This window comes from Chrysochloris asiatica, unplaced genomic scaffold, assembly GCF_000296735.1.
Source record: "Chrysochloris asiatica unplaced genomic scaffold, ChrAsi1.0 scaffold00062, whole genome shotgun sequence".
Lineage (NCBI taxonomy): Eukaryota > Metazoa > Chordata > Mammalia > Afrosoricida > Chrysochloridae > Chrysochloris > Chrysochloris asiatica.
Genome location: NW_006408580.1, coordinates 11,840,460 through 11,868,409, shown reverse-complemented (window position 1 = coordinate 11,868,409; position 27,950 = coordinate 11,840,460). Strand labels below are relative to the sequence as shown.

At 40.6% G+C, this 27,950-nt stretch overlaps 1 protein-coding gene across 3 annotated transcripts; it reads left to right on the top strand.

The window, feature by feature from the left end:
• On the top strand, nucleotides 1-27,950 carry ATP6AP2 (ATPase, H+ transporting, lysosomal accessory protein 2). Of its 3 annotated transcripts, XM_006864269.1 has the most exons (9): nucleotides 20-56; nucleotides 8,774-8,904; nucleotides 10,026-10,157; nucleotides 17,904-17,999; nucleotides 18,158-18,295; nucleotides 19,176-19,229; nucleotides 20,574-20,723; nucleotides 23,599-23,718; nucleotides 26,906-27,950. In XM_006864269.1, exons 1-9 carry the CDS (start codon nucleotides 20-22, stop codon nucleotides 27,098-27,100), a joined length of 1,053 nt encoding a protein of 350 aa, XP_006864331.1. In that variant the 3' UTR covers nucleotides 27,101-27,950. The 3 variants fall into 3 exon arrangements, with proteins under 3 accessions (XP_006864332.1, XP_006864331.1, XP_006864333.1); XM_006864270.1 differs by lacking the exon at nucleotides 17,904-17,999 and having other exon boundaries at nucleotides 1-56; nucleotides 26,906-27,536; XM_006864271.1 differs by lacking the exons at nucleotides 17,904-17,999; nucleotides 18,158-18,295 and having other exon boundaries at nucleotides 26,906-27,221.

Here is a 27,950-nt window from a genome sequence, read left to right as displayed (position 1 = left end):
CTGTGGCCGCCGCGGAGCCATGGCTGTGCTTGTGTTCCTGTCCTTGCTGGTGGCGGGTGAGCACCCGGGGGCGGGCAGGGCGCGTTCCGGGAGGCTCAGCGCCGTGGGATTCCAGGTTCCCGGCACCGAATGGGCAGCCGGGGGGCAGGTGCCGCAGTGCGGGCAGCTGGCGGCGTCCTTGCCTCGGGCGCCCACCCCACGGCCTCCTCTCCGACCTGACCTGTGAGGGCGCGCAGTGGCAGGGGGCCGGGGGCCGGGGGCCGGGGGCCGGGAGCTGGGCGAGGCTGCGTGGGGACCCTGACCCGGTCTCCACCCTCCGCCTCCGCCTGTGGAGCCCCCGGCCTCCGGCCAACCCGGTCTCCTCTTCCTGCTTTGGAGGCACTTTGGAGGACGGGTGTGCAATTCTTAATTAACAATTCAGTCGAGGCCCTCAGCAAAGACTGGAAGGGCTACTTCTTAGCTGCTATCAGCTGCTGCGTTTCTTTGCATGCCTCGGGGGAGGTGGGGGTGTCTTCTTTTCTAATGGTTGGCATCAATAATTGACAAAGCTCTCTGCAACCCCCCTCCCCATTTATGCTTCAGGCCACAGAAGTTGAGGTCCAATCATTGTTTTTGAGTGGTTATTTCTCCAAGCCTCTCAGTTTGTCTCAATTCCCGATTTTAGGGACAGAAGTGAGTCATGTCCTTAGTTAGGGTCACATGTCAACTAAATGGCAGCTTGCGAAGTGGGAGATCTCAGTTCCCTATTATTCAGCAATGGGAGTGGAAGACAACCAATATCTGGCTTCCTGTGTATTTATTATTATATTATCATTGTCTCATTCTCCCTTTGGAGTGATAAAGCTTAAAAGGAGCATCCAACGTCACACAGATGGTGAGGAACAAAGCTGGCTCCGAAGTGCAGACCTTTTCCATGATCGGTTTTGTGGGGTAGGGTGTGTTACCACTGTATGAGAATGTGGGAGTGGTGTGGGGCTAAAACTGGTGGGCGAACAGTGGTGAGCAGGAGGCCCAAATGAGAATGATCTGGAGGAATGAGAGCTGTGTTCCCCAGTGTTTGAGTTTAAACCTAGGGGTCAGGCGCACTAGGTGCTGCTGGGAGCTCCCACTTTGGGAAGGTTCGCGCCATTCTGCATGGCCTACAGACTGCTGATGCTCTGGAAATCTATAGAGCCCAGTCCCCCTAGGTGTGTTAATGATAATGACACTATTCCCATAGACCAAAAGTTTTAGTGTTCTTTTTTTTGTTTTCGTTCCTGTTTGGGGCTCTGGAGAGAGATCATTCATTCGTATCTCTCCAGTCAGGTAGATAGATATGTTGCTGTTGTTGTTAAACACTGTCAAGTCGATTCCGACCCATAGGGATCCTGTATAGGGTTTCCGAAGGAGCAGCTGGTGAGCTTGAACCATCGACTTTGCAGTTCAAATGGCTTTGCGGTCTGGCGCATTAACACCCACAGCGCCACACCAGGACTCCAGATAGACACATTGGGGACATTTTTGAAGTTTTCCAATAACGTTTTTGAAGTTTAAAAATCTTCACTTTGATCCTGTGGTGTAACTGAACTTCTGTTGTTTTAATTTTACGATTGATATTGTTTCGATTCAGTGAGGTTTAGAGCTTTTTGTTTTCATTTTGGACTAAGGCAGAATAATTGTCACCATATATGGTTTGAATGTGCTTACCTTACTAGAATAGTCCAGTTCATACAGACCAAGAATCTGATCCTATCAGCTTCTGCATTGCTTGGTCTTGTCAGATGAGGTTAAATTATTATTGTTTTCCACAATGGCTAGTGATTTAGTGGAAAAGATGTCTGAGAGCATTGACTTCTCTATTTGGCGGGGAAGGGGAACCCCAGGAATCCTTTAAAAAGCTATTAATAAGCTAGAACAAGACCAGAGGAGGGAAACTAGGATTGTGAAGACCAGATCATGAGGAATGGGGAAGAAAGACAAGGACGAACACCTGACATTTGAGAAGCTCTTTTGTAGACGAGGGAAGCCATTTTGGTCACAGAGGACTGAAGTAGGGCCCATTGATTTTCTACTGATTGATTCTATCCGCCATCAATAGAAGAGTGCAGCACAGTGCTGTGGTGTGGCCCGAGGACAAGGCTCACACCCAGGAGACTGAGGGATTTTTCCCCAGGGCAGGTGCCTCACAGGGAATATATGTGAAAGGTTAGGGTGTGGGGGCGTATTTTGGACAAAACCTGTGAAAACACAGTGGTGTAGATAAAAGAACAAATCGTTTGGCAGGGTTGGAACATAACAAGGTTGAAGTTGGGAAGCTCCCTGATGTAAGGTTGCTGCTGTGTAGTGCGTTAGGTGTTATTTTTTGGATTTTTGTCTTGAAGGCTCTGGGCAGTAAGGGGAGGAGTTGAAGCTGAAGAGTGGATGAACAGAGCTGTACTTGGAAAAGGTGATAGGAAGGGTGGGCAGGAGGGTGGCATGATAAGTCACAAGGAGGCAAACCTGGTGAGGGTTTGGCACTGGCCATGGAGTGGGGGAACAGAGTCAGGAGATAATAGGAGAAGCAAAAAAAAAAAGATGGCCAGAATTCCATGATGAATTAAATGTAGTGATCAATGGCATCCTTCAAGAGCGGAAAACAGGAGGAGCAAATGGAAAGATGATGAATCCAGCTCTGAACCTGTTGAGTTTTTAGGGCCCATGGGACTTAGAAGGAAATGCCTAGCTGAGTGTTGGGTGTATAGATTTAAGGCTCAAGGGAAATCTAGACTGGAAAGAAAGTCTGTGGTTTGGTGTTCACAGCCTTAGGAGTAGATGGGCTCAGCTCACCCAGGGAGAGAGCCGTGGAGGATCAAGAATGGAGCCTCAGATGTCAGAGCCGTGATTTGCAAATCGGAATGTGTTAGATGTCCAATGGAGTGTCGAGAAGGTATTTCAGCTTCCATTTATATATTTTGAAGAGTAATGATCAGGTGTTTGGTAGAATGTCCGTCAGTTTGGAGTTGACTGATGTTTTCTCTTGATTAGATTAGGGTTGTGGATTTGGGAGAAGACTATTACAAAGATATCGCATTCTTTGAAGTCCTGGTATGGCACTGTAGTATAAGCACTAGACCTCAAGGTCGATTTGAATCACATGGTTGGTGGTTCAAACTCACCAGCCACTCCTTGGAAACCCTATACAGGGTTGCTCTGAGTTGGAACTGACTTGAAGGCATTTAACAACAACAGCATCACATTTTTTAAGTCTGTTTTTGTGTATTTTACTATTACAAATATGTAATGTGTTATAGTACGTGAATATACTTTATAAAGAAATAGATGTTTGTTGGGGCTGCTTTCAAGTTCATTCACTTGTTCAAGTTTTCACGCAATATTAAGCCACAATTCTGGGAAAGACAATGTGTTAGGAGTTCAGTGGCTGTATGGCAGTAAGCATAAAATGACATCCAAATCCAAGAAGTTTAGGCCCTGCTGTATTCATTATAATAAGGGAAAGAAATTGAGGAGGGGCAGCCAAAGGGATTTGGAAGAACACCCGGGCAATGATGTCACAAAAGCCAAGGCAATGGTTTTCTCTTATTCCCAGGCCCAGGACACCTAGACTACTGTTGTTGTTACGTGCTGTCGAGCCAGTTCCGACTCATAGCAATCCTATGTAGGGTTTATGAGGAGCTGCTGGAGGGTTTAAACTGCCGACCTTGTAGTGCGCAGTATAGTTATCCTACAGCACCACACCAGGACTTGACCCCTAGACTTAGTTGACTGAATTACTGTAGAATGCCTTTTCTTACCTTTCAAGGAGGGAGTTGCCAGTTTAAATGTCCAAAGGGCACATTCTGCCAGCTAGCCCCTTGCCCACAGCCTTACTCAGTCTATGGGCCTAGAGACCACAACTGCTCTGTCTCTCGGTGCCACTGCCTCTGTCATCGTCTCTGCTGTCACCACTTTTCTAAGTAGGGTTCTCACACTCCACGCATTTCTTCCTTCTTGATAGTCCTGGGATTGTCTGTTCTGCAATAAAAGATTAACAATCTCCCCCTTTTAGTTACACATCTTCTACAGTTTCAGTTTTGACAATCACAATGAATCCTGCTAACAATTACTCACAGTTGAATCATAAAATCCTATCAGCATCACCCCCCCACCCCCTTTCACCAGACCCATCTGGCACTTCACAACAATAAAGAAAGACTTGCGAAGAAGCATTGTGCAAATATGGAAGATGTCTTTTATTAAACTTTTTCCTTTTTTTTTTTTTGGTGCCTTGGGTAAAAGTTTACAGAGCAAATTGGTTTTCCATTCAACAATCCGTACAGATTGTTATGCAACACCAATTGCAATCCCCACAATGTTAACAGCACTCGTCCCACTTCCTCTGTGTTTACAGGTTCCAGCCATCCTTCTTTCCTACCCTGTCCTGCCTTCTGAGCTTTAGCCCTGGGCAGATGCTGCCCTTTTGCTCTCAGATGGTTGATTGCTCTAAGGAAAAATTGTTCACCTTATGTTGTTGTTAGTGCCATTGAGTCAGGTCTGACTCAAAGCGACCCTGTGTAGGGGTTCTGAGGAGCAGCTGGCGGATTTGAACCACTGACCTCATGCTTAGCAGTCCAGTGCTTATCCTACAGCGTCACATCAAGACCCCATTTACCTTATGTTGTTGTTATGTGCTGTCGAGTCAGTTCCGACCCATAGCAACCCTGTATAGGGTTTCCGAAGAGCAGCTGGTGAAATTGAACCGCCAGCCTTGCAATTCAAATGCTTTGCAGTCTGGTGAATTAACCCACAGCACCTTTTACCTTATGTTGTTGTTGTTAAGTGCTATAGGTCTGTCTTATTATTTGACTAGAGATGCTAAAGCAAATGGAAGAAATGAGGAGGTACAAGAGCGGACCAGAAAATTTCAAAGGTCAGCTCGCAGAAGACAAAGTCAAATATAGTAAAATGTGCAAAGATCTGGAATTAAAAAACCAAAAGAGAAGAACATGCTCATCATTTCTCAAGCTGGGGGAATTGAAGAAAAAATCCAAGCCTCGGCTTTCGTTATTGAAGGATTCTGTGGGCAAATGATTGAAGGATGCAGAAGGCATCAAAAGAAGATAGAAAGAATACAGAGTCACTGTACCAAAAGGAAATGGTCGATGTTCAACCATTTCAAGAGATAGCATATGATCAAGAGCCAATGATACTGAAGGAAGAAGTCCAAGGTACATTGAAGGAATTGGCCAAGAACAGGACACCGGGAGTTGATGGAATACAAATTGAAATTTTCCAACAAAGTGAGGTGGCACTGGAGGCACTCACTCATCTATGCCAAGAAATTTGGAAGACAGCTATCTATGGATTGGAAGAGATCTGTATTTCTGCCCATTCCAAAGAGAGGTGACCCAACGGAATGTGGAAATCATGGGATAATATCTTTGATATCCCATGCGAGTAAAGTTTTACTAAAGGTAAGAGAGAAATGCTGCAAGCATACATTGACAGAACTTCCAGAGGGTCAAGCTGGATTCAGAAGAGGACATGGAACGAGGGCTATCATTGCTGACGTTAGATGAATCTTTGCTGAAAGCAGAAAAGACCAAAAAGATGTTTACCTGTGCTTTATTTACTGTGCAAACGCTTTCGATTGTATGGATCATGACAAGCTATGGACAACATTGTGAAGTGTGAGTATTCTGAAACACCTAATTGTGCTCATGGGGAATCTGTACATGGACCAAAAGGCAGTTGTTCAAACAGAACATGGGAACACTGAATGGTTTAAAATTAAGAAAGGTGTGCGACAAGGGTATATTCTTTCACCATACTTATTCAACCGGTATGCTGAGCAAGTAATCTGAAGAAAAACGTGGCATCAGGATTGGAGGAAGACTCATTAACAACCTGCGATATGCAAATGATATTGCTTGCTGAAAGTGAGGAGGACTTAAAATACTGATAAAGATCAAAGACTAAAGCCTTCTGTATGAATTGCATCTCAATGTAAAGAAAACAAAAATCCTCACCACTGGACCAATAAACAACATTCTTATCAATGGAGAAAAGATTGAAGTTGTCAAGGACTGCATTTTTCTTGGATCAACTATCAACACTCATGGAAGCAGTAGTCAAGAACTCAAATGACGTATGGCATTAGACAAATCTGTTACAGAAGAACTTTTTTAAGTATTGAAGAGCAGAGATGTCAGCTTGAGGACTAAGGTGCACCTGACCCAAGCCATGAGATTTTCAATAACCTCATATGCATGGAAAGTCAGACAGTCAATAAGGAAAATCATAGAAGAATTGATGTATTAGAATTGTGGTGTTGGAAAATATTGAAAGTGCCATGGGCAGCCAAAAGAACAAACAGATCTGCGTTAGAAGAAGTGCAGCTAGAATGCTCCTTGGAGGCCAGGATGGCCAAACTTCATCTCTCATACTTGGAACATATTGACAGGAGGTACTAGTTGTTGGAGAAGGAGATCATGTTTGGTAAGGTGGAGGGTCAGAGGAAAAGAGGAAGACCCCCAGCGAGATGTATTGGCAAAGTCGCAGCATCAGTGGGCTCAAGCGTGACAACAGTAGTGAGGTTGGCCCAGGACCAGGCAGTGTCTTGTTCTGTTGTGCATAGGTGCATAGGGTCGCTATGAATCAGTACCGTGTCGATGGCACCTAACAACATTATTTGACTGACAGTTGAGCCACAAGGTGAATTCAGTACCAGGCTTGACTAAAAGCCCTGGTCTTTTTTTATTTTTTTATGATTTTGAGCTTTGTTCTCTATTTTTCTTGTCTTTCCAGGCCTTCTATTATGCTTCCATTCAGAGTGGCTGGCACTGGTAGCTGAGCACCATCTAGTTCTTCTGTTCTCAGGGCGCTAGAGGCTATGGTTCCTGTGGTTCGTTAGTCCTTTGGACTAATTATTATTTCCATGGTTTTTTTTTATTTTCTTCACTCTTTGCTTCTTTCCTTCTTTGGACAGAGACTAACTCCAAAGTTGAGGTGAAGTAATTTAGTATAGCTTTGCTGGGGTTGAATGAGCAAGCCGGGCAATGTTTCAAGAAAATGGTTATGTCCAGGACAAAATGTGGCTCTTTAAATGTATATGATACTTGAAAAATATTCTCATTTCATTTTCTTTATGGTTTGCAATACTGCATCTTTAGCGAACCAAAATGTCTATCAGTTACAAATGACTGTTCCATTCTGTTAAATTTTTTGTCTGCCCTTGGCTAGAACAATTTGGAAATCCCTGCTCTGGTGGCTACATGGAATTGAAACTGCTAACTCTGCATGTTGTATCATCAACATCCTGGGCCTTTTGTTTACTGTCAATACTGTAACACCAAAATATTTACTGTTGCTTTCCACTGTATTCTCATACCCTGTAAGTGGTATTGGGTACTTTCCTTAGGTAAAAGTAACAAGGTTGCTTTGTTAAAGTCTAATTTACCCATACTAGGCACAGCCAAGATTTATTTGGGGTCTGGTTTCATAGGAACCCAAAAGTTTCCATTAGCTGTTTATCTCTGTGTAAACTAGACATCATTGATAGAACCTGTAATGGGTGAAGAGGCAAAATACTACGTCCTCCACCAGGGCTGGGGGTGGGGGGGTGGGGAGAGAGATTGAGAGAGAGAGAGAGAGTATGTGTGTGTGTGTTATAACCAGGCCCTATACCCCTAGACTTGTTGACCTTGTTATTGCAGAATGTCTTTTCTCACCGTATTGATAATGTCAACTGGAAATACAGTAAAGCTTGTGAAAGCCAGAAGCTGTATAGAAGGCAGAAAACTGACGAGACCCAGAAAGCCAAGGCAGTCCTGTGGAGTTTCAGCTCTCATAAATTTCACTGTAACATTTCCTGAAGTTTGTTTCTAAAGTCTGAAATGTTTTATATTCCAACTGGTAACATGTGCCTCCTATCCAACAACCCTCATTTCATTAGGCTGACTCCAGGCACAACACCACCACCACCACCACCACCACCTGAGGAATCTAGGGAAAATGTGGTCTATCCTAAAATATGTTGTTTTGAAGTGCCATCGAGTCGATTCTGACTCATAGCAACCCTTTATAGGGCTTCCGAGGAGCATATGGTGAGTTTGAACTGTCAACCTTGCAGTTTAAACTGACCTTGTGGTCGAGTGCTTATCCTACAGTGATCCTAAAATGTCATCTATAAGTTTTATACTGAAATTGGGATTTTATGAGTTTATCACTGGGAAAGGAAATTTGCATTTTTGAACAGTGGGTCAATGGTAGAAATAATTTAGTTATCTCATAGTCTGAGCTAAATTATTTTATTTTTTAATTCTGCAGAAATGCCATTGATTTGTGCTGCTTGCCAATTTACTGCATGCTGCAATTACAGACTGTCTCTAGGAAGGGCATCTAGATCATTAGGAGAATCCTATTCCATACTTGGGGAGCACTGGGGCTCTGTAGGATAAGCACTGGCCTGCGAACCACAAGCATGGTGGTTTGAACCCACAGCCATTACGTGGGAGAAAGATGAGGCTTTCTGCTCCTGCAAAGATGGATAGCCTTGGAAATCCTATACAGGGTCACTAGGAGTTAGAACCGACTTTATGGCACTCAACAACAGTTTCATATTTGTACCTTGGTTGGTGTAAAATTCTTAGAGTGATGCTTTGAAATGTCCTGTTTACAATGTGCCACATTTTATCCAATCCTAATTTAGCATGCTTAGTCAACTGAGAATGGGAACTATATCATATTTAATCATTTTAAGGGGATGCAAAAGCTTTGTGGTGCTGATGGTTCACTTACCACTCTCCTTTCTTCTCAGGTGTTTTGGGGAACGAGTTTAGTGTATTAAGATCACCAGGGTCTGTCATTTTCCGAGAAGGAAACTGGCCTATACCAGGAGAGCGAATCCCAGATGTGGCTGCATTGTCAATGGGCTTCTCCGTGAAAGAAGTATGTCTGCTTATAAAAAATACATATATTTGGAGCTGCTTCTCAGAGCATTTTTGTTGATTTCTACTAATAGCCCAAGAAAGCAACAAACAAGCATAGGTACATTTGGTATAGAAACTCTTTTATAAGTTCAGGAAGTTTTGGATAAGTGCATTAAGGTTGGCTTCTGAAACCAAATAACTATAAACCATTCTATAATCATTTCTTCATCATAGTAATGTTCGTTGTATATAAAGAAAATGTGTATGTCCTATTAATAGGATGTATAGCATAACTTTTTTTCAATACACATGATTAAATAAGAAATATGTATGTATTTTGCCTGAGGTTGAGAAAACAGTATGGTGGGTAACTGTGGAGGCAACCTAGGACCTTGGTTTCCTAGATTTAAGTCCCAACCTATTGTAGCAACGGGCTGCTTAGGGTGATGGTAGCGGAGGGGTGCCTGTCCAGTCCAAATGAAAACTCTGAATCTAATGGCTAAGAGAGAGGCCATGCAGCCTGCTTTCAGCCTGTCACGCTCCCTTCCCACTTTGTCACTTCTGTGCTTTGGTCACCAAAGCAACTTTCTTCCTAGATCTTGAGGGCCTGGTAGCTAGAAGCTCTGCATGGCAACTAGCTGGTTGCCTCTTTGGGCAACATGAACACAATTGGTTGTTTATATTTAAGGATAAAATTTGTGGATAGTTTTTACAAACTGAAATTTGGCTACAAATGGTTGCTAAATTAACCTTTCATCATAATTATTAGTAAACCAATGAGAGATATTTTCAGCAAGAATTTTGTGGGGTTTTTTTGTTTTTTTTTAAATAAAAAACTTAGTTTAAAGAGAATGTTTAAAGACAGCCTTGCTATGTCACTGTGAAAGATAAAAATGATGCTGTAGATGAGGACAGAAACCGATGAGGAGGAAGAAAATGTTCATGGCTGTATGTCAAAGAGAACACAGAATTGGCAGAGTAGGAGATGACAATGATCATCTAAAATAAAGCTTTTCCTTTCTCTGTAAACTTTCATTACCAGTGTTATCCCAGAGTACCTAACTCTGCTTATTGTTAGATGTTACTGGGGAAATGGTTTCCAGGGTTGAAAATTAAGCTCTGATGCATTTCAATGTTTAGGACCTCTCTTGGCCAGGACTTGCAGTGGGAAACCTGTTCCATCGTCCTCGAGCTACTGTGATGGTGATGGTGAAAGGAGTGGACAAGCTGGCTCTACCCCCGAGTAGTGTCATTTCATATCCTTTGGAGAATGTGAGTATTTATTATAAAATGGAATCAAAAGGGATGCAGTTTTAATTTTCTCTAATCTGTCATTATTGAATTGCCTTCTAAGCATACTTGTCTTCTCCTATGGTTTTTAATGCGCTGGTTGATATATAAAACAACCAAAATCTTTCTAAAACAGTGCTTTGTAGTTGTAAATGTATTGCCGACTTACCTGTTTCCTAAGGTTGATGCAAATAAGAGGTGGAGAAATTGCCCAGCTTTCAGAAGAGTCAGAGGCTTGAAAAAAGAGAACCACTAAAAGTTGAGGGTGTAATCTACTGATATTTTCTTGGGCACTGTCTTGTGTATTCTGAATTTTCTCTCTTTTTTGGGTAAGAAGGAGACTGGAGGCTAATTTGCTGGTTCATTCATTCCTTCACAGGCCTTTCAGTCAGTGTGGCTGACTGAGCTGAGGTGAGAGGCCCTCCTTCCACACTTAATCATATGGACGTGCTAAATAAAATGCCGCAAAAACAGTTTTACATGCACAACTAAACTTGAAAGCTTGACTGACCTACACCCAGATGCCGGATAGGAATAGAAAACTCAAAAGCCACAGTGGTGTCAGGAGCTGCAGCAGGAATTGTGCTCCCTGCAGAAAGCCAGGGGCCATAAAATGCTGTGTTTTCTTTAAAAGGAGGACTAGTAAAACCCCAGCTGCCGCAGGGATATCACAGAAGAGCTGGCTTACTGTTCTTGGCTGGTGGTACCAGAGGAGTTGCGTAAGAGAAATAGGAGCTACAGGTTGTAGCTGTGAAAAGTGACACATCCACAGAGACAGCTCCACAGCCCAGGGCGCCTTTGGTAAGAATTGAAGATGAGTCGAGTTTACAAAGCACTTGAAGGAGGCACAAAAAAATACTATGTATATCATGAGAGAGATAGGAAGTGCAACAAACAGAATTCTATCCCCTTAGAAGTACAGGTAATAATAGACCAATCTCAAAGAGATTTCAAAACATGCCTTCAAATTGTGATAGAGGAAGGACTAGAAAGCAAGAGACAGTTCTGAGACATTTTTGTTATGTGGTCCTTTCATTGGTATTCATTTCTAAATATTTCATAATTATGCTTTCTTTAACACATGAATTATCGAGAAATTTTGTTTGTTTTTAAGCATCTAAGTTCTTTTAGTATATATATATATATATATATATATATATATATACATGCTTTCAGAAAGCATGGCCACATGCTAATTAGTAATAGGCCACACAAAGTAAATTTCAACAAATAAATCGAGAATCAGTATCATATAGACCAACCCTCTCTGACCATAATGCAGTTAGGTAACAAAGTGATACCTTAAAATTGTATTTGGGAATGGTAAAACAAAAAACAAAACCCCACAAACACCATGACTCTTCAGATTTAAAGACAAGTGAACACCCAGTAGGCTAAAGACAAATCAGTACTTAGACATAGTGACACTGGAGACTCATCAAGGAAACTGAAACTCTTAAATGCTTTCCGAGAGAAAACGCATTACTCCAAAGGGAATGTCAATAGAAATACAACCTTTCTGTAGGTTTTACATTATTTCCTCCTAAAAAGATTGAAATATTTTTTCTTAAGTTGAGGTCATTATTCCTAGGAAATACATACCCAAGTACTTAGGAGAAATGTACACCTATGTCTCCAGTGTAGAAAGATAGTATGTATGTATATATTATATATGGTAGGGGCAAGGAGGGAGGAATTTAGATCCAGGCAAGTTATCACCTATGACCTAGTTGAGAAAGCTGAGAAGCAAGCTAAGTTTAAATTTATTCCATGTTGTTGTTGTTAGGTGCCATCGAGTCGGTACCGACTCATAGCGACCCTATGCACAGCAGAACAAAACACTGCCTGATCATGGGCCAGTCTCACTATTGTTGCCAAGCTTGAGTCCATCGATGCTGCCAATTGGCCAATCCATCTCGTTGGGGGTCTTCCTCTTTTTTTCTGTGACCCTCTACCCTACCAAACATGATATCCTATTCCAGCTACTGGTCCCTCCTGACAATATGTCCGAAATATGAGAGACAAAGTTTGGCCATCTTGGCCTCCAAGGAGCACTCTGGCTGCACTTCGTCCAAAACGGATCTATTGGTTCTTTTAGCAGCCCATGGCACTTTTCAATATTCTCCTACAACACCATAACTCAAAAGCATCAATTCTTGTACGGTCTCCCTTATTCACTGTCCAGCTTTCACATTATTACTGACAATACCATGGCTTGGGTCAGGCGCACCTTAGTCCCCAAGCTGACATCTTTGCTCTTCAACACTTTAAAAAGGTCTTATGCAACAGATTTGCGTAATGCAATATGTCATTTGATTTCTTGACTGCTGCTTCTGTGAGTGTTGATAGTTGATCCAAGAAGAATTAAGTCCTTGACAACTTCAACCTTTTCTCCGTTGATAAGAATGTTGTTTATTGGTCCAGTGGTGAACATTTTTGTTTCCTTGAAATTGAGATGTAATCCATACCGAAGGCTGTGCTCTTTGATCTTCATCAGTAAATGTTTCAAGTCCTCTTCTCTTTCAGCAAGCAATCTGCATATCGCAGGTTGTTAATGAGTCTTCCTCCAATCCTGATGCCACATTTTTCTTCATAGAACCCAGCTTCTTGTATTATTTGCTCAGCATACAGGTTGAATAAGTTTGATGAAACAATACAACCCTGTTGCTCACCTTTCTTAATTTTAAACTATTCAGTGTTCCCATGTTCTGTTCGAACAACTGCCTCTTGGGGTCCATGTACAGATTCCTCATGAGCACAATTTAGTGTTCCAGAATACTCATAGCTTGCAATGTTGTCCATAGCTTGTCATGATCCACACAATCGAAAGCCTTTGTGTAGTCAATAAAGCACATTCTCTCAAGTCAATAAAGATATTCTCTGCTTTCAGCCAAGATCCATTGGACATCAGCAGTGATATCCCTCATTCCACGGCCTCTTCTGAATCTGGCTTGAACCTCTTGGAGGTTCTTTGTGAATGTATGCTTGCTGCCATTTCTGTACTACCTTTAGTAAAACTACTCGCATAAGGTATCAAAGACATTGTCCAATGATTTCCGCATTCCGTTGGGTCACCTCTCTTTGGAATGGGCACAAATATTGATCTCTTCCAATCAGTCGGCCAGATAGCTGACTTCTAAATTTCTTGGCAGAGATGAGTGAGTGCCTCCTGTGCCGCGTCACTTTCTTGAAAGATTTCAATTTTATTCCTGGTGCCTTGTTCTCTGCCAATTCCTTCAACGCACCTTAGGCTTCCCCCTTCAGTATCATTGGCTCTTGATCCTATGCTACCTCTTGAAACAGTTGAACATGAACCATTTCCTTTTGGTACAGTGACTGTGTATTCCTTCCATCTTCTCTTGATGCTTTCTGCATCATTCAGTAATTTGCCCAGAGAATGTTTCAATAACAAAAGTCGAGGCTTGAATTTTCTCTTCAGTTCCTCCAGCTTGAGAAACGCTGAGCCTGTTCTTCCTTTTTGGTTTTCTGACTCCAGATCTTTGCATGTTTTGTTGTAATGTAATATTTGGCTTTATCTTCTCAAGCTGATCTTTGACATTTTCTGTTCAGCTCTTGTACCTCATAATTTCTTCCTTTTGCTTTAGCATCTCTATGCAGGAGAGCAAGTTTCAGTGTCTCCTCTGACATTCATTTCATCAGTCAAAACAAGGCCAGGGGCAGACTGTGGAACAGATCATTAATTGCTCATATGCAAATTCAAACTGAAGCTGAAGAAAATGAAAACAAGTCCACCGGAGCCAAAGTATGACCTTGAATATATCCCACCTGAACTTATAGGTCATCTGAAGAACAGATTTGATACATTAAACACTAAAGACTGAAGACCAGAAGATTTGTGGGATGACATCAAGAACATTATACATGAAGAAAGCAAAAAATCATTAAGAAGACAAGAAAGAAGGAAAAGGTCAAAATTATTCCATAGAAACGCTAAAACGCTAAAAAGCAGTACCAGGTACCTTGAGCCTTGTTGTTGTTAGTTGCTGACGAATCAGTACTGTCTCATAGCGACCTTATGCACAACAGGACGAAAACACTACCCAATCCTATGCCACCCTCACAACTTGAGCCCATTGCTGCTGCCACTGTGCCAGTCCATCTCATTAGCGGTCTTCCTCTATTTCGCTGACCCTCTACTTTACCAAGCACGATGTCCTTCTCCAGGGAGTGGTTCTTCTTGGTAATATGTACAAAGTATGAAAGATGAAGTCTCGCCATCCTGGATTCTAAGGAGCATTCCGGCTGTACTGCTTCCAACAAAGACCTGTTTGTTCTTCTGGCAGTCCATGATACTTTCAGTACTCTCCTCCAGTACCATAATTCAAATGCAGCAATTCTTCTAGGGTCTTTTTTATTCATTGTCCCAACTTTCACATGCACATGAGGTTACTGAAAATACCATGGCTTGGATCAGGCGCACCTTAGTCCTCAAACTGACATCTTTGCTCTTGAATACTTTAGAGAGGTCTTGTGAAGCAAATTTGTGTAATGCAATATGTTGTTTCATTTCTTGACTGTTGTTTCCATATGTGTTGACGGTGGGTGTAAGCAAAATGAAGTCTTTGACAACTTTAATCTTTTCTCCATATATTTGGATGTTGTTTATAAGTCTAGTAGTGAGGATTTTTGTTTTCTTTACATTGGGGTGAAACCCATACCAAAGGTTGTGGTCTTTAATCTTCATGAGTAAGTATCCTCTTTGCTTTCAGCAAACAAGGTTGTGTCATCTGCTTCTGGAATTATTTGCTCAGCATACAGATTAAGTAAGTATGGTGAAATGATACAATCCTAAGTACACACCTTTCTTAATTTTAAACCATTCAGTGTTCCATTGCTCTGTTTGAACAACTGCCTCTTGGTCTATGTACAGGTTCCTCATGAGCACAAATAAGTGTTCCCAAATACTCATTTCTATAATGTTGCCCATAGCTTGTCATGGCAACAAGCTATGCAGCCTAGTACTTGACTGGTTATCTCATTTTTGTTTTAAATGATATATATTTATTAGATGACGAATATACACAAAGACATCCAGGTCCTTTAAAAATTATTACATTGTCCATTGTTTTTACTTACCATCTCTATCTCTGTGTCCTAAATTCTTCATTTTCAAATTAAAAATAATCTTTTATTGTCAGCTGCCTTAAACACTTTGTAAAAAAACTTTTTGTTGTGAATCGAGTAAAGGTTTGTAGAGCAGATCACCAATTTTACACTCAATAAATTATACACTCCATTTTATCTCATTGATTGCAATCCCCAGTGTAACGTCACTTCCTTCTTGACTCTTGTTTCCATTCCTCCATTTTACTCCACCCTTCTGAATTGTGTCCTTAGGTAGATGATCTCCATTGGTTGACCATTCTGTGGTGTGTGTACCTCACTAGTGTTGTTGGCTCCCCTACTTACCTTTCTAATACTTGGCTGAAAATTGATCGCGGAGTCATTTTCATTTGATTCATTCACTTCTCCAATTTGATTGTTAGGAACAGCCAACCTTTATTCTTTAACTCCTTTGACACAAATGCCATTTCACTTGGTGAAATGAAGCTGAAGAGTTTGTTACATATTCATGTATTCCTTCCAGAGCTAAAGGAGGTGAAACTTATGATTGCAAAAAGGAAAGGACTTGTAACTAGCAAAAGGAAATTGGTAACAGTATGCTTTTTGCAAGTTCAAATTCTCTCTCCCCCTCGTCAGTGACTCATTAACTGAAGAGAATTTTGGAAAGATTTATGTGTCTTAAATAAGGAAAACAATTAAATTAATTTCACAGCATTATCAAACTGATAAACCCAATTTTATGCTTGAGTTTCGTCAGTAGGATTAATATAATCACATTGAGTTCTGTCTGAACCATGGTAGCTTTAATTTGCTACTTAGAAACATGAACCTTTAAGTAGTAAAGGGAGTTGCTGGAAAGAAAATCTTTGTTTAAGAAATTTCCATTAAAAGAAAAATGCTACTGTATTGCTTGTTATAGTGCAATAATGTATCAAGGATAAAATTTCTTATGTAGGGCAAAGATTACCCTAACTTATTTTTTAAATTAATGTAAGTAAAGCTAATGTGTAGGGATAGAAGGCAGAATTTTGGTTACCCTGGGATGTGTGGGTGGGAATAAGGAGGCCTCTAGGGTGCTGATAATGTTCTTTGTCTTAATCTGGTTGAGTTACATAGGTGTATTCATTTGTGAAAATTCATTAAGCAGTTACCCCCCGGATTTGTACACTGGAGTAGTGTAGTGGTTACAAATCGGGCTATGAACCTCAGGGTCAGTAGTTCGAAACTACCAGCTGTTCCACGGGAGAAGATGAAGCTTTCTGCTCCCATAAAGATTTACAGCCTGGGAAACCCTGTACAGGGTTGCTATGAGTCGGAACCGACTCACGGCACATCACCACCATTATATGTACATTCCTACTCCTAGTGACCCAGTGGAACAAAAATAGAGCTGCTCTCTAGGGTTTCTAAGGCTGTAAATCCTTACAGGAGCAGACAGCCTCATCTTCCTCCTGTGGAGCTGCTGGTGGGTTTGAACTACTAACCTTGCAGTTAGCAACCCAATACATAACCCTGTAAGCCACCATCAGTCAACTCAATGGTTTGATTTTGGTTTTTGATATTATATATGTCGTTCTTTAATTTGAAAAATTGGAGGGAAAATAAAGGTCTTAGCACAATTGACTTGAGTCCTGGTGTGGCACTTTAGGATAAGCACTGGACTTCAAGGTCGGTGGTTCAAATCCACCAGCTGCTCCTCGGAAACCAAGGTCATTTATGAGTTGAAACCAATTTGATGGCACTTAACAAATTGTTTCCAATTTTTTTCATCACCTTTAAAGAAACTCGGTACCTCTTACACAATACCTTCCCCATTTCCCCCTTCTACCTATCCACAGTCGCCACTAGTTGGATCTCTTAAATGCAGGTGGTGGTGGTGGTAAAGTGTCGTCGAGTCAGTTCCAACTCATAGCCACCCTGTATAGGGTTTTCCAAGGAGCAGCTGGTGTTTTTAAACTGTCGACCTTGCAGTCTAGTGCCTGTCCTACAGTGCCACTTTGTTATGGTGTCCTGGTGTGGTGTTATAGGATAAGCACTGGACTACTAACCTCAAGGTCAGCGGTTTAGACCCACCAAATGCTCCTCAGAAACCCTATATAGGTTTGGAACACACTCAATGGTACTTTAACAACAACTTTGTTATAGGCTACACATTCAGTGTAGCATTTGTTGTTGTTGTTGTTGTTAAGTGCCATTGAGTTGGTTCCAACACATAGTAACCCTGTATAGGGTTTCCATGGAGCAGTTGGTGAATTTGACCCGCCAACCTTGCTGCTCAAACCGACATTGCAGTGGAGTGCTTATCCTACAGCGCCACACCAGAGTTCAGTTTAGCATATTTATTCAATATTGAAATCAAAGATATTGCTTAAGACACAAGGAAGACCACCAGAAAATGGTGGTTTGTGCTAGTGTTATGTCTCAGTGTTGCAAAGAGATGTGAACTTGTTGGCCCACTCGGGGGCTATTTACTCCTCTGTGCCTAAAAATGGACTCTGTTGTTAGAAATCATTTGGGTCTTTTGATTTTACCTAGAAAATGCTGTTGCTTTTTCTCTTTTTTAAAGCTATTTTAAAACTACCATATGAATGATGTCTTTTCCCTCTCTGGTTCAGATAATAAGGTCTTACTTTTCAATTTCAGGCGGTTCCTTTTAGTCTTGATAGCGTTGCAAATTCCATTCATTCTTTATTTTCTGAAGAAACACCCGTAGTTTTGCAGCTGGCTCCTAGTGAGGAAGTAAGTGAACTATTTTTATTTGAAGATACTTAAACATGAAATTTACATTGTTTAATGAAAGTTTTTAACTGACTTAATGAAAACTGCTGTCAGATCTCTGTATAGTGGTATTTATCTGTAGAATGTGAATTAATTTAAAATGTGGATGCTTCTTGCAGAGAGTGTATATGGTGGGGAAGGCAAACTCAGTTTTTGAAGACCTTTCAGTGACATTACGACAGCTCCGTAATCGCCTATTTCAAGAAAACTCTGTCCTCACTTCACTTCCCCTCAATTCCTTGAGTAGGAACAATGAAGTAAGTAGTACAGTTATTGAGCAAGTCAATGGATATCATTACTGATTTTGTATTGCTTATGCTACTGACTTTAAAGCAAACTGGAAATTTTAGAAAAGGAAACTGCAAATTGGCTATTGGAGTGTATTCTTCTTTCTGTCAGTGTAATTTTCTTATGAACCCCTGACTCTTTTTGTGAGCTGAGCTGTTGTTGTCTGAACTCATAGTTCCTGCTTAGTGGGCTGGTGGAGCTGTGTGGGTTCGGATAACGTGGGAGCCAGTATTACAGTTGCTACTAGTGTTTTGCCCCGTTTTTCTAATCACTCTCAACAACGCAGTGCAGGGAGCCCCACTCCTACTTGTGAATCTTATCCCATTGCTTCAGCATCTGCCCACTTACCCTCCTACCCACAATACCTTTGCAGCAGCCTGGCCTTTATATCTACTGGGATGACCAGGCTCCCCATCTTTTACTCTCCAACCTGGAAAATGTTCCTGGGCAGTACGGAAACTGTGTCAGTGGCAGGACCTCATTGCACTGTGTCAGAGTATCTTGAGAACCCGAGGGAAAACCACTTTCAAGTTTGAATCCTTTTTCATAGTTTTCTCAAAACTAACTATTGCATTGTAGTAAGTGCTAAGCAATGACCTCACCTTTTTGTTAGAAAATAATATTTTATATGCATTTTCGATGGAAACAAACCTACCAAATGGAAGATACTTGTCCTATAAATGTACTTAGTAACATTTAGTATACACGGCAAATTTTCATTAAATATATTAAAATTTATATATTATTAAAATTAAAATATAAATTTTAAATTATATTTTTAAAAAGCTTGATAAACTGCAAATATAAGTCTCTGATAGATAGTTGACATCATCTTTTGGCTTTCTGAAGGTTGACCTGCTCTTTCTCTCGGAACTGCAAGTGCTGCATGATATTTCAGGTTTGGTAAGTAGGCTGCTCTCATTTTTCCATGCCGTTTATTTTGGTTCTAAAAGACATTTCTAGAGAATCCTTGAATGATCGTGAAACCAACTAAAAAAGCTCCGTTAAGATTTATGATCCCATGACAGTTGACAAATTAGCATTACTGTTGACAAATTTTGAATTCCTGCTATCATCCCAATTTGCATTTCTACTTGTAGGAGAATGTATCTTCTAGGAATACAAGCCTTGGGAGTAAGGACACCCTGGCTGTATTCCTACCTTGGCAGTTGACTTCTTGTCAGACGTTAAGACTTAAATTTCTGTATCGCAATCTTTGGGTCTAAAATAAAAATAATAGTTTGGACTAGTAATGCTGTGTACCAGGCCATCAAATAAAGGGAATCAATCTGTCTGGAGGGTATTTTCTTGGTGAATGTTTTTTATTTTGAAATCATTCTTGTGGTTCACATTTTTAAAACTTACCTATTTGTTATCTTCTAAAGGAGCTCTGGTATGAATTGGGCTGCTATCCTCAGGGTCACCAGTTCCAAACTGCCAGCTGTTCCGTAGGAGAAAGATGAGGCTTTCTGCTCCCATAAAGATTTACAGCCTTGGAAACCCTGTACAGGGTCACTATGAGTCGGAACCGACTCCACGGCACATAACAACAAAAGTTGTTTTCTAAATTTTTTCAGTGGATATTGGTTCTGGGGGAGTCCCTGGGTGGTGCAAATGGTTAAGCACTTAATTTACTGAAAAGTTGGTTGGTGGTTCAGAGTCACCCACAAGTGCCTTGGGAGACAAGCTTCCAATAGGTCACTGCCTTAAAAACCCTGTGGAGCAGTTCCACTGTACACATATGGGGTCACCGTTATTTGGAACTGACTAGAACTAACAACAACGGCAATGGGTTCTGGGAGTAGTTGGGGAGGCTACTGGAAGCCTGAGAGTATATGTGGGAGGTATCCACTCTCAGCACCAATGACTCATGTACTCCTAGTATCAAACTGATCCAACCATCTGTCCTTTCATAAGCCTGGCCCATGTCTGAGTTTTTAAAATGGAGAAAATGAAAAAAATATATATGCATATATGTGTGTGTGTGTGTGTGTGTGTGTGTGTGTGTGTGTATATACATATATAGAGAGAGAGAGAGTCCCTGTAACTGCTTGGAAAAATGAGATTTGTATTAGATTTGCTTTATCTTGAACTTTCATTTAAAGCAGTTCAATTTGCCATTTTACATTGGTCATGTATTGTGGTGCACTGGTGTGGTTCAGCTTAGCCTAGTTTAGTCAGACATAAAAGCTTCATCTGACTATGTTTGACATCTTACTATATTCACTGCTTTTTTTTCCTTCAAAGTTGTCTCGACATAAGCATCTAGCCAAGGATCATTCTCCTGATTTATATTCACTGGAACTGGCAGGTTTGGATGAAATTGGGAAACGTTATGGGGAGGACTCGGAACAATTCAGAGATGCTTCTAGGACCCTTGTTGACTCTCTGCAAAAGGTAAATTACCAATGTGGGTAAGAGGTTGGAGTATGACCATTTCACTTTTAGCTTCTTAGTGGAAGAATCTGCTTTATGAAACATTATTGATTGATGTCTTACCTTCTTTGAGAGAATGCAGTGCTTAAGGATGACGTGAAAGAAGTATGTTGGGATAGTTTATCCTAATACTGGGAGAGGAGTCCTGGTATGGTGCTGTAGGATAAGCACTGGACTGCAAGGTCAGTTGAAACCACAAGGCCCCCAGTTCAAACTCACCAGCCACTCCTTGGAAACCCTATATATGGGTCGCTATGAGTTGGAACCAACTCGATAGCACTTAACAATGCTGAGAAAGGGGCTCCAGGTGGCACAAACGATAAAGCAAAACCAACTAAAGGTGTCTCAGAAGACAGGCCTGGCAGTCTGCTGCTTCCAGAAGGGCACAGCCCTGACAACCCTCTGGAGTAGTTCTACCCAGCACACATGGGGTTACCAGGAGTCACTGGATGACAACTAGCAGCAATGCTGGATGGAGGGGGAGCATTCGTGACGGGTAACTCCAGCACAACAGGTTTTTTGTTTAACTTAAAAACATTGTGTGTGTACCATACTTTTTATTTTCTAAACTGGACTCATTAATGAGAGCAATAAATATTAATGAATGGATATAAAGCCCCCCCAACACCAAAAATTTTTTTTAAAAAAACCCAAAACTCAAATCTGTGTGTTGAATCTGACTTGTAGCAACCCTATAGGACTGCTCTGTAGTGTTTGCTAGGTTGTAATTTTGACGGAAACAGACTGCCACATCTTTCTCCTGGGTTCTAACCACTGCATTACCAGCACTGCGTAATGAATGGATATAGCATACTGTGTTTATTCAAAATGAATGGATGTATCATACTGTGTTTATTCAAACCACACTATTTTTGGTCATTTCGGGAGGTTTTTGTATCAGTTTTATTGTAGTGAGCATCCTGTGGTGGTTAAGTGCCATCAAGTGGGTTCCGACCCATAGTGACCCTGTATATGTATAGGGTTTTCTAGGAGCAGTTGGTGAGCCTGAACCGCCAACCTCACGGTTTAAACTGACCTTGCGGTGCAGCCCAATATAAATCATTGTCATCAGCATTGAATGTTTATTTAGGGTAGACTTTTATAAGAGCATTATTGAGTTAGAGGATGTGAAACACTTAAAAGGCTTTTGGTGTTCCAGAAAGGTCATACACATTGATTTACCATTGCCTATGAGAGCACCTTCCTAATTCACTCATTTAAAGTGTACAATTCAGTGTGGTGACTCGTTTATTGACAGAGTTGTACAGCCATCACCACAATCAAATTTGAGAACGTTTTTACCACGCCAAAAAAATTCTGCACCCATTAGTGTTGTTTCCTTGTTCCACCCACATCCCTACAAACACACCCAACCCCTGACAGCCACTAAGCTGTTTTTTGGCTCCATGGCTGTGCCTGTTCTTGACATTTCATTTAAGTGGTATCATGTAATATGTGGCCTTGTATGTCTGCCTTCTTTTATTTAGCATGTTTTCAAGGTTCATCCATGTGGTAGCATTTGGCAGTACCTTTCTCTGTTTTTTATGACTGAGTACCTATTCCATTTTATGTATGCAGGGGCTTCAAAAAGTTTGTGAAAACATTCTAGTATCTTTCAATTCCATTTTCCAGGAACTTTTTCCAAGCCCCCTTGTATGTATCACAGTTTGTCCATTCGTCAGATGGATATTTGGGTGATTTTTCCTTTTTGGTTATTAATACTAGAAACATTTGTGTACAAGTTTTTAATATGAACATGTTTTTACTTGTTAAAAAGAGACTTGTGATTTTTAAGCCCTGGATTTTTTTTTTTTAAGACGGCTAATTCCTCATTAATTTTGTTTCTTTGAGTCTTTAACTTTTGACTTCATAACAATGTTTTTATGCCTTTATTCATTTGTGGCATTCACTGTTACTGAGCAGAAGGTTCCTGCTGGTGAGGGGGTAGAGTAGAGCGCCTCAGTGGTCATCAGCACATGCATAGGGTTGCTGCATGTGATTTCAGTGCTGGTGGGACCAGTCATAGGAATCAGAACTGTGACATGCATGGTTAGTTGTTTAGTATTGTAATGATCAGGATAAACAGACTCCCTCTCTCTCCCTTTGCCAACTTGTAGTCAATGAATTTGGTCTTTTTAGAAGGTAGTGAGACACCGGTTTACCCCAAGAGTTCAGCCTTGTTAGGAAGGCTTTTCAGCAGTCATTTTACGTGCTAACTTTAGCTCTCTACTGATGAGGTTTCTTCAGTCATTTCAGACGGCTGAGAACTAAAGTGTGCCAAGAGCCTTCAACCCCTCCTACCTCTTAAGAGGGATGGACAAAAAAAGAGGTTTGTTCAAGGTTAAGGCTCTGTGGTCTTGTCCTAGTCATTGCTCCTGAACCTTAGTAAAGAGTCTTCTTGAAAGTATTTTACCATGTAATGTCAAATTGTTCTCTGGAAAAGTGGTTTTAATGTACATTCCCATTAGCAAGCCCATTTGCTGAGTCATTTTCCAATTCAATTTCATTGAGTTCTTTAAGAACTAAATGAGCTAATCTAAGGAGATTACCTAGCACAGTGCCAGACACTGAGTAGACGCACAATAAAATGCTAGTTTTTTCTCCGCCTTTATTCACCAAAACCTCTTCAGTGTGGCACCATAATTTTGCAAATCTTTACAATTAATCAATGTATGTGCCCCAAATCCAGTTTCTTCTTAAAGTAATTCTGTTTTGAACATCTGAATATATATTGAAACTTAACACTTTTATGAATAATATTTACCTTAAAACTTGTAGCTATACCAAAGCAATCAGTATGAATTTGAAATTCATAATAATGTTAATGAATTCCCAGTTTGCAGATGACATGTACAGTCTTTATGGCGGAAATGCAGTGGTAGAGTTGGTGACCATTAAATCATTTGATACATCCCTTGTGAGAAAGACAAGGACTATCCTTGAGGCAAAACAGATGGTGAGTATATTTTAAGATCCTGCTTTAAAATCGTAAGATTAACTTAAAAAACAACAAAACGAAATCCTCTATCACCCCTGGATGACAATCAAGTAGAAAACATTTTTTTAAATGACACCAATTATCCCTTCTGTAACTCTCTCTACTCAGCTGGGTTCAATAATCACTGCAGTGGTCACACAGAACTCAGGCACCATACTCAAGTTACGGGGTTTATTAAGGAAGTCAACAGGCTAAAATTCCGGATCCAAAATTTGCTTAGGGCACAGTTCTTCCAGTTGGGACAGGCTCTCCTTCGCACACCTACAGGCAGGCCTCTCTGACCCTCAGCCCCTTGGCCTGGCCTCTGCCCTGCGTGAGCAATGTTACTAAGCTCTTTTAGGGCTGCTGATAAATGCCCAAAGGACACTCCACTCCGGTATAAGCGTCAGCTCAAAGGCACTCGGCTCTAGCTCCATAGGTTAGCAAACCTACCTCCCCCAATTAAGTACCTGGAGACACCCCACTTGGAAAGCAAGCCTCCTACCCAAAGTCACTCACCTTTACTTGCTCCATGAGCCAGGAAGGCCACTGCTCTGTCTAATGCTTTGACTCCTGCTGCTGCTTCTCTGCCACTTCTCTGGTGTCACAGCTGTCTCCTGGGTAAAGAAGGTTCAACATGCAGGGATCTCAGGATCCAAAGGATGTATTTCACTCCTGGTTCTTCCTTCTTGGTGGGAGTGAGATCCCCCGTTCCTGCATCTGAGGTGACTCATTTTATACCCAGAGTAGAGTTCCAGGCTTTTACAATCAAATTAACTCTCTTAACAATCATTCCCAACGGAATCATATCATCCTATTAGTATTTTCTCCTACCTTCTCTTACCAAGGCCCATCCAGAAAAAGCCATTTAGTGGGAGAATATGGTTAGAAGAGACATTAAATAATTCACCACGCTACAATCAGGAAATCTGAAAACATCGGTTTCTTATTCACATAGACTAAGTATTTTGCCATCAATTACTTAGGTTCTTTGACCTTGTGACCAAGTGATGCAAGAATTCGAGTTAGGGATAAAAGCAAATCTTTCAAAACTAATAAGAGAATTCAGATCAGAAGTACATTGTGGTACAGTCTCTTATTTTCTAGAACCCTCTTTGTTCACCTCTTTATAATTTGATTTACTTCTATACTTTTCTGGTATGGATCTTGCTTTGATTTTAAGTATTTACAAGGTAATAGGCCATGGTAAAACACTTGGGGTTTGTGTTACATACATATATACATACATAGCTACATACCAGTAAACATCAGCGTTTCCAGGGGGTTATGGAAAAGAACAGTAGTGTAGATGTTTTAAAACATTGCATGGCTAAAAACATTATTTATGGCTTCAGTCATTTGTAATCCCCCAGTATACATTTCTCTCTCTCTCCTTTTTTTTCTTAAGGTAACAGAAATGAATTCCCTTACAGTACTGGAGGCTAGAAGTCCGAAATCAGGGTGTTAGAGTTCACAGTTGATCCTTCTGTGAACTCTGAATGTATGCACTCCTCTTTGCAGCCATTTTTGAGCCCATTGTTGCAGGCAGTGTGTCAGTAAATCTCATTGAGGGTCGTCTTCTTTTTCTCTGTCACTCTACTACGCTTGTCCTCCTTCAGAGACTGGTCCCTCCTGATAATGTCCAGAGTACATGAGGCAAAGTCTCACCATCCTTCTTGCAGGACACATTTGTTAATTTTTCTGGCAATCCATGGTATATTCAGTATTCTTTGGCAATACCATGACTTAAATGTATCCATTCTTTTTTATTCTTTGTTGTTGTTGTGAAGTGCCGACCCATAGCGACCCTCCATAGGGTTTTCCTAAAAGCATCTGGTGAACTTGAACCACTGACCTTGCAGTTCAAAACTCTTTGTAGTCTGGCGCATTAACCCACAGTGCCACACCAGGACTCCTTTTTATTCTTTAGCCAGAATAAATGAGTTTCTCAAATGATACCTTTTATAGGTCTGGATTCACCCTAACCCCCACCCCCCGGCCAGGCAATATCACTCAGATGTATGATGTGTTTGAAGCACTAATTGCTTTCGTCTTTACGTTTTTTATTGGACTTTAAGTGAAGCCTCCATGAGTGTAACGAGCCCTGGTAGTGCAGTGGGTTACACATGTAGCTGTTAACCACAAGTCAGCAGTTTGAATACACCAGCTGCTCCATGGGAGAAAGATGACGCTTTCTGCTCTGCTGAACATTTACAGCCCCACAAACCCTATACAGGGTTGCTATGAATCAGAACCGCCTCAGTGGTACACAGCAGCTGCAGCAGCATACATAAGTGTACGACCTTTTTTGTTGTGTGCTGAGTCGATTCTGACTCAGCGCGACCCTCCTGAAGGGTCGAATTGTCTCATAGGGTTTTCAAGGTTGTAAACTTTAAGAAAACAGATAGACCTTTTCTTCTGCAGATTGACTAGTGGATTCAAACTGCTGACCTTTCAGTTTGCAGCTGAGCATTTAAGTGTTGCACAACCAATACTAACATTGTCTACCCATCATTTGGCTTAAAAAAGATAACATTGCTGCTTTGAAGCACCCCCATCTTATCCCTGTACCTTTCCCATTGAGAGGTCATTGCTGTCTGGAATATTCTGTTAGTCATTTCCTTGCTTTTCTTTTACAGTTTTACTATATCTGTACTTATCCCTAAACAATGTTTAGTTTTGCTTGCCTTTGAATTGCATATAAATGGAATCATACTCTGTATTTTCTGTGTCCTTTGCTCAGTATTTTTAAGACTCCCACATGCTGATGAACTTAGCTCTAGGACCATCCTGTATTGCTCTAGCTTCTATGCTATGGGCATACCACAGATCATCTGTTCTGTTTGTTGATAGACATTCTTGTACATGTCTTTTGATACACATACAGAAGTTTTCCCCAGGGTGTGGAGGACTTGCTGACTCACTAGATATATACACCCTCAACTTTATTAGGTATTAACACATTTTCTCAAGCCATTGGACCATTTTATACTTTCATCATCTGTGCAAATGTCTTCATGAAAACTCCCCTTCTTGATTCCTCCTCATATAAATAATTCTTATGCCACTTATGAATAAGTGTTTGTTAGATAAATGAATCATAGCTACCAAATTGGAATAATTTGCAATCTTAAAATTCTTTTTTTTTTTCTTTTCTTAATTATAGAAGAGCCCGCCAAGTCCCTATAACCTTGCCTATAAGTATAATTTTGAGTACTCAGTAGTTTTCAATATGGTACTTTGGATAATGATCGCTTTGGCCTTGGCTGTGATAATCACCTCCTACAATATTTGGAACATGGATCCTGGATATGATAGCATCATTTATAGGATGACAAACCAGAAGATTCGAATGGATTGAACTTTCCTTGTACCCGACAGAGAAAAGGGGTTTGGAAATTTGCCATTTTGCTAAAATAAATCTTTCAGAGATTTAAAGTAGATAGTATACTTTAAATTTATAAAAAAGGAAATTTTGTTCTCTACTTTGTGTGTGCCTGTGACTTTTTTTAGAGTGAATTATAGTATTGATGTGAATCAAATTGTATGATACAGATTCCATAATCTGCTCAAATATGATACAACCATTAAATAATTATAATTTCATTCCATTTAATATTTGGAAATTTGCACTGAAATAAATGTAAAACATTTAGATTAGTTTATATTATTTATGTTGAAAACTGCATTGAATTTTATTAGAAAACCTTAAGGATGCTCAATTTCGGGGAGATAGGTGAAAATCATGTTTGGGCCAGTGTATACAATGAACCATTTGTAAATGTCTCAATTTGATGTAACTATCTGAAATAAGAGAAGAGGTTTTTAATCTAGAGAGCCCTAAAATATGGATGTGCTTATATAATTGCTTAATTTGGAACTATTCTGATTGACAGGGGAAAGCTATTTTTTAACCATTTGAAAGTTTGGTGATCCGTATGATCTGGTGTGAATAATAAAAATACTACATTGATCTAAGAAGAAACTAGCTTTGTAGAGGTATAGATGCTTGTAATTATATACACAAAAACATCTTAGCGGGGGATTCTTTGGGGCATGGATATAAAATATTTTTATTTCAGTAACTTTTCCCTCTGTTTGTGGTACAACTTCATTCTATAGAATATTAAGTGGAAGTTTCAGATACTTTTCATGTGGAAATGGACCAATGTCTATAAAGAGTGAGAAATAAAGTTAATAATGATTCCAAA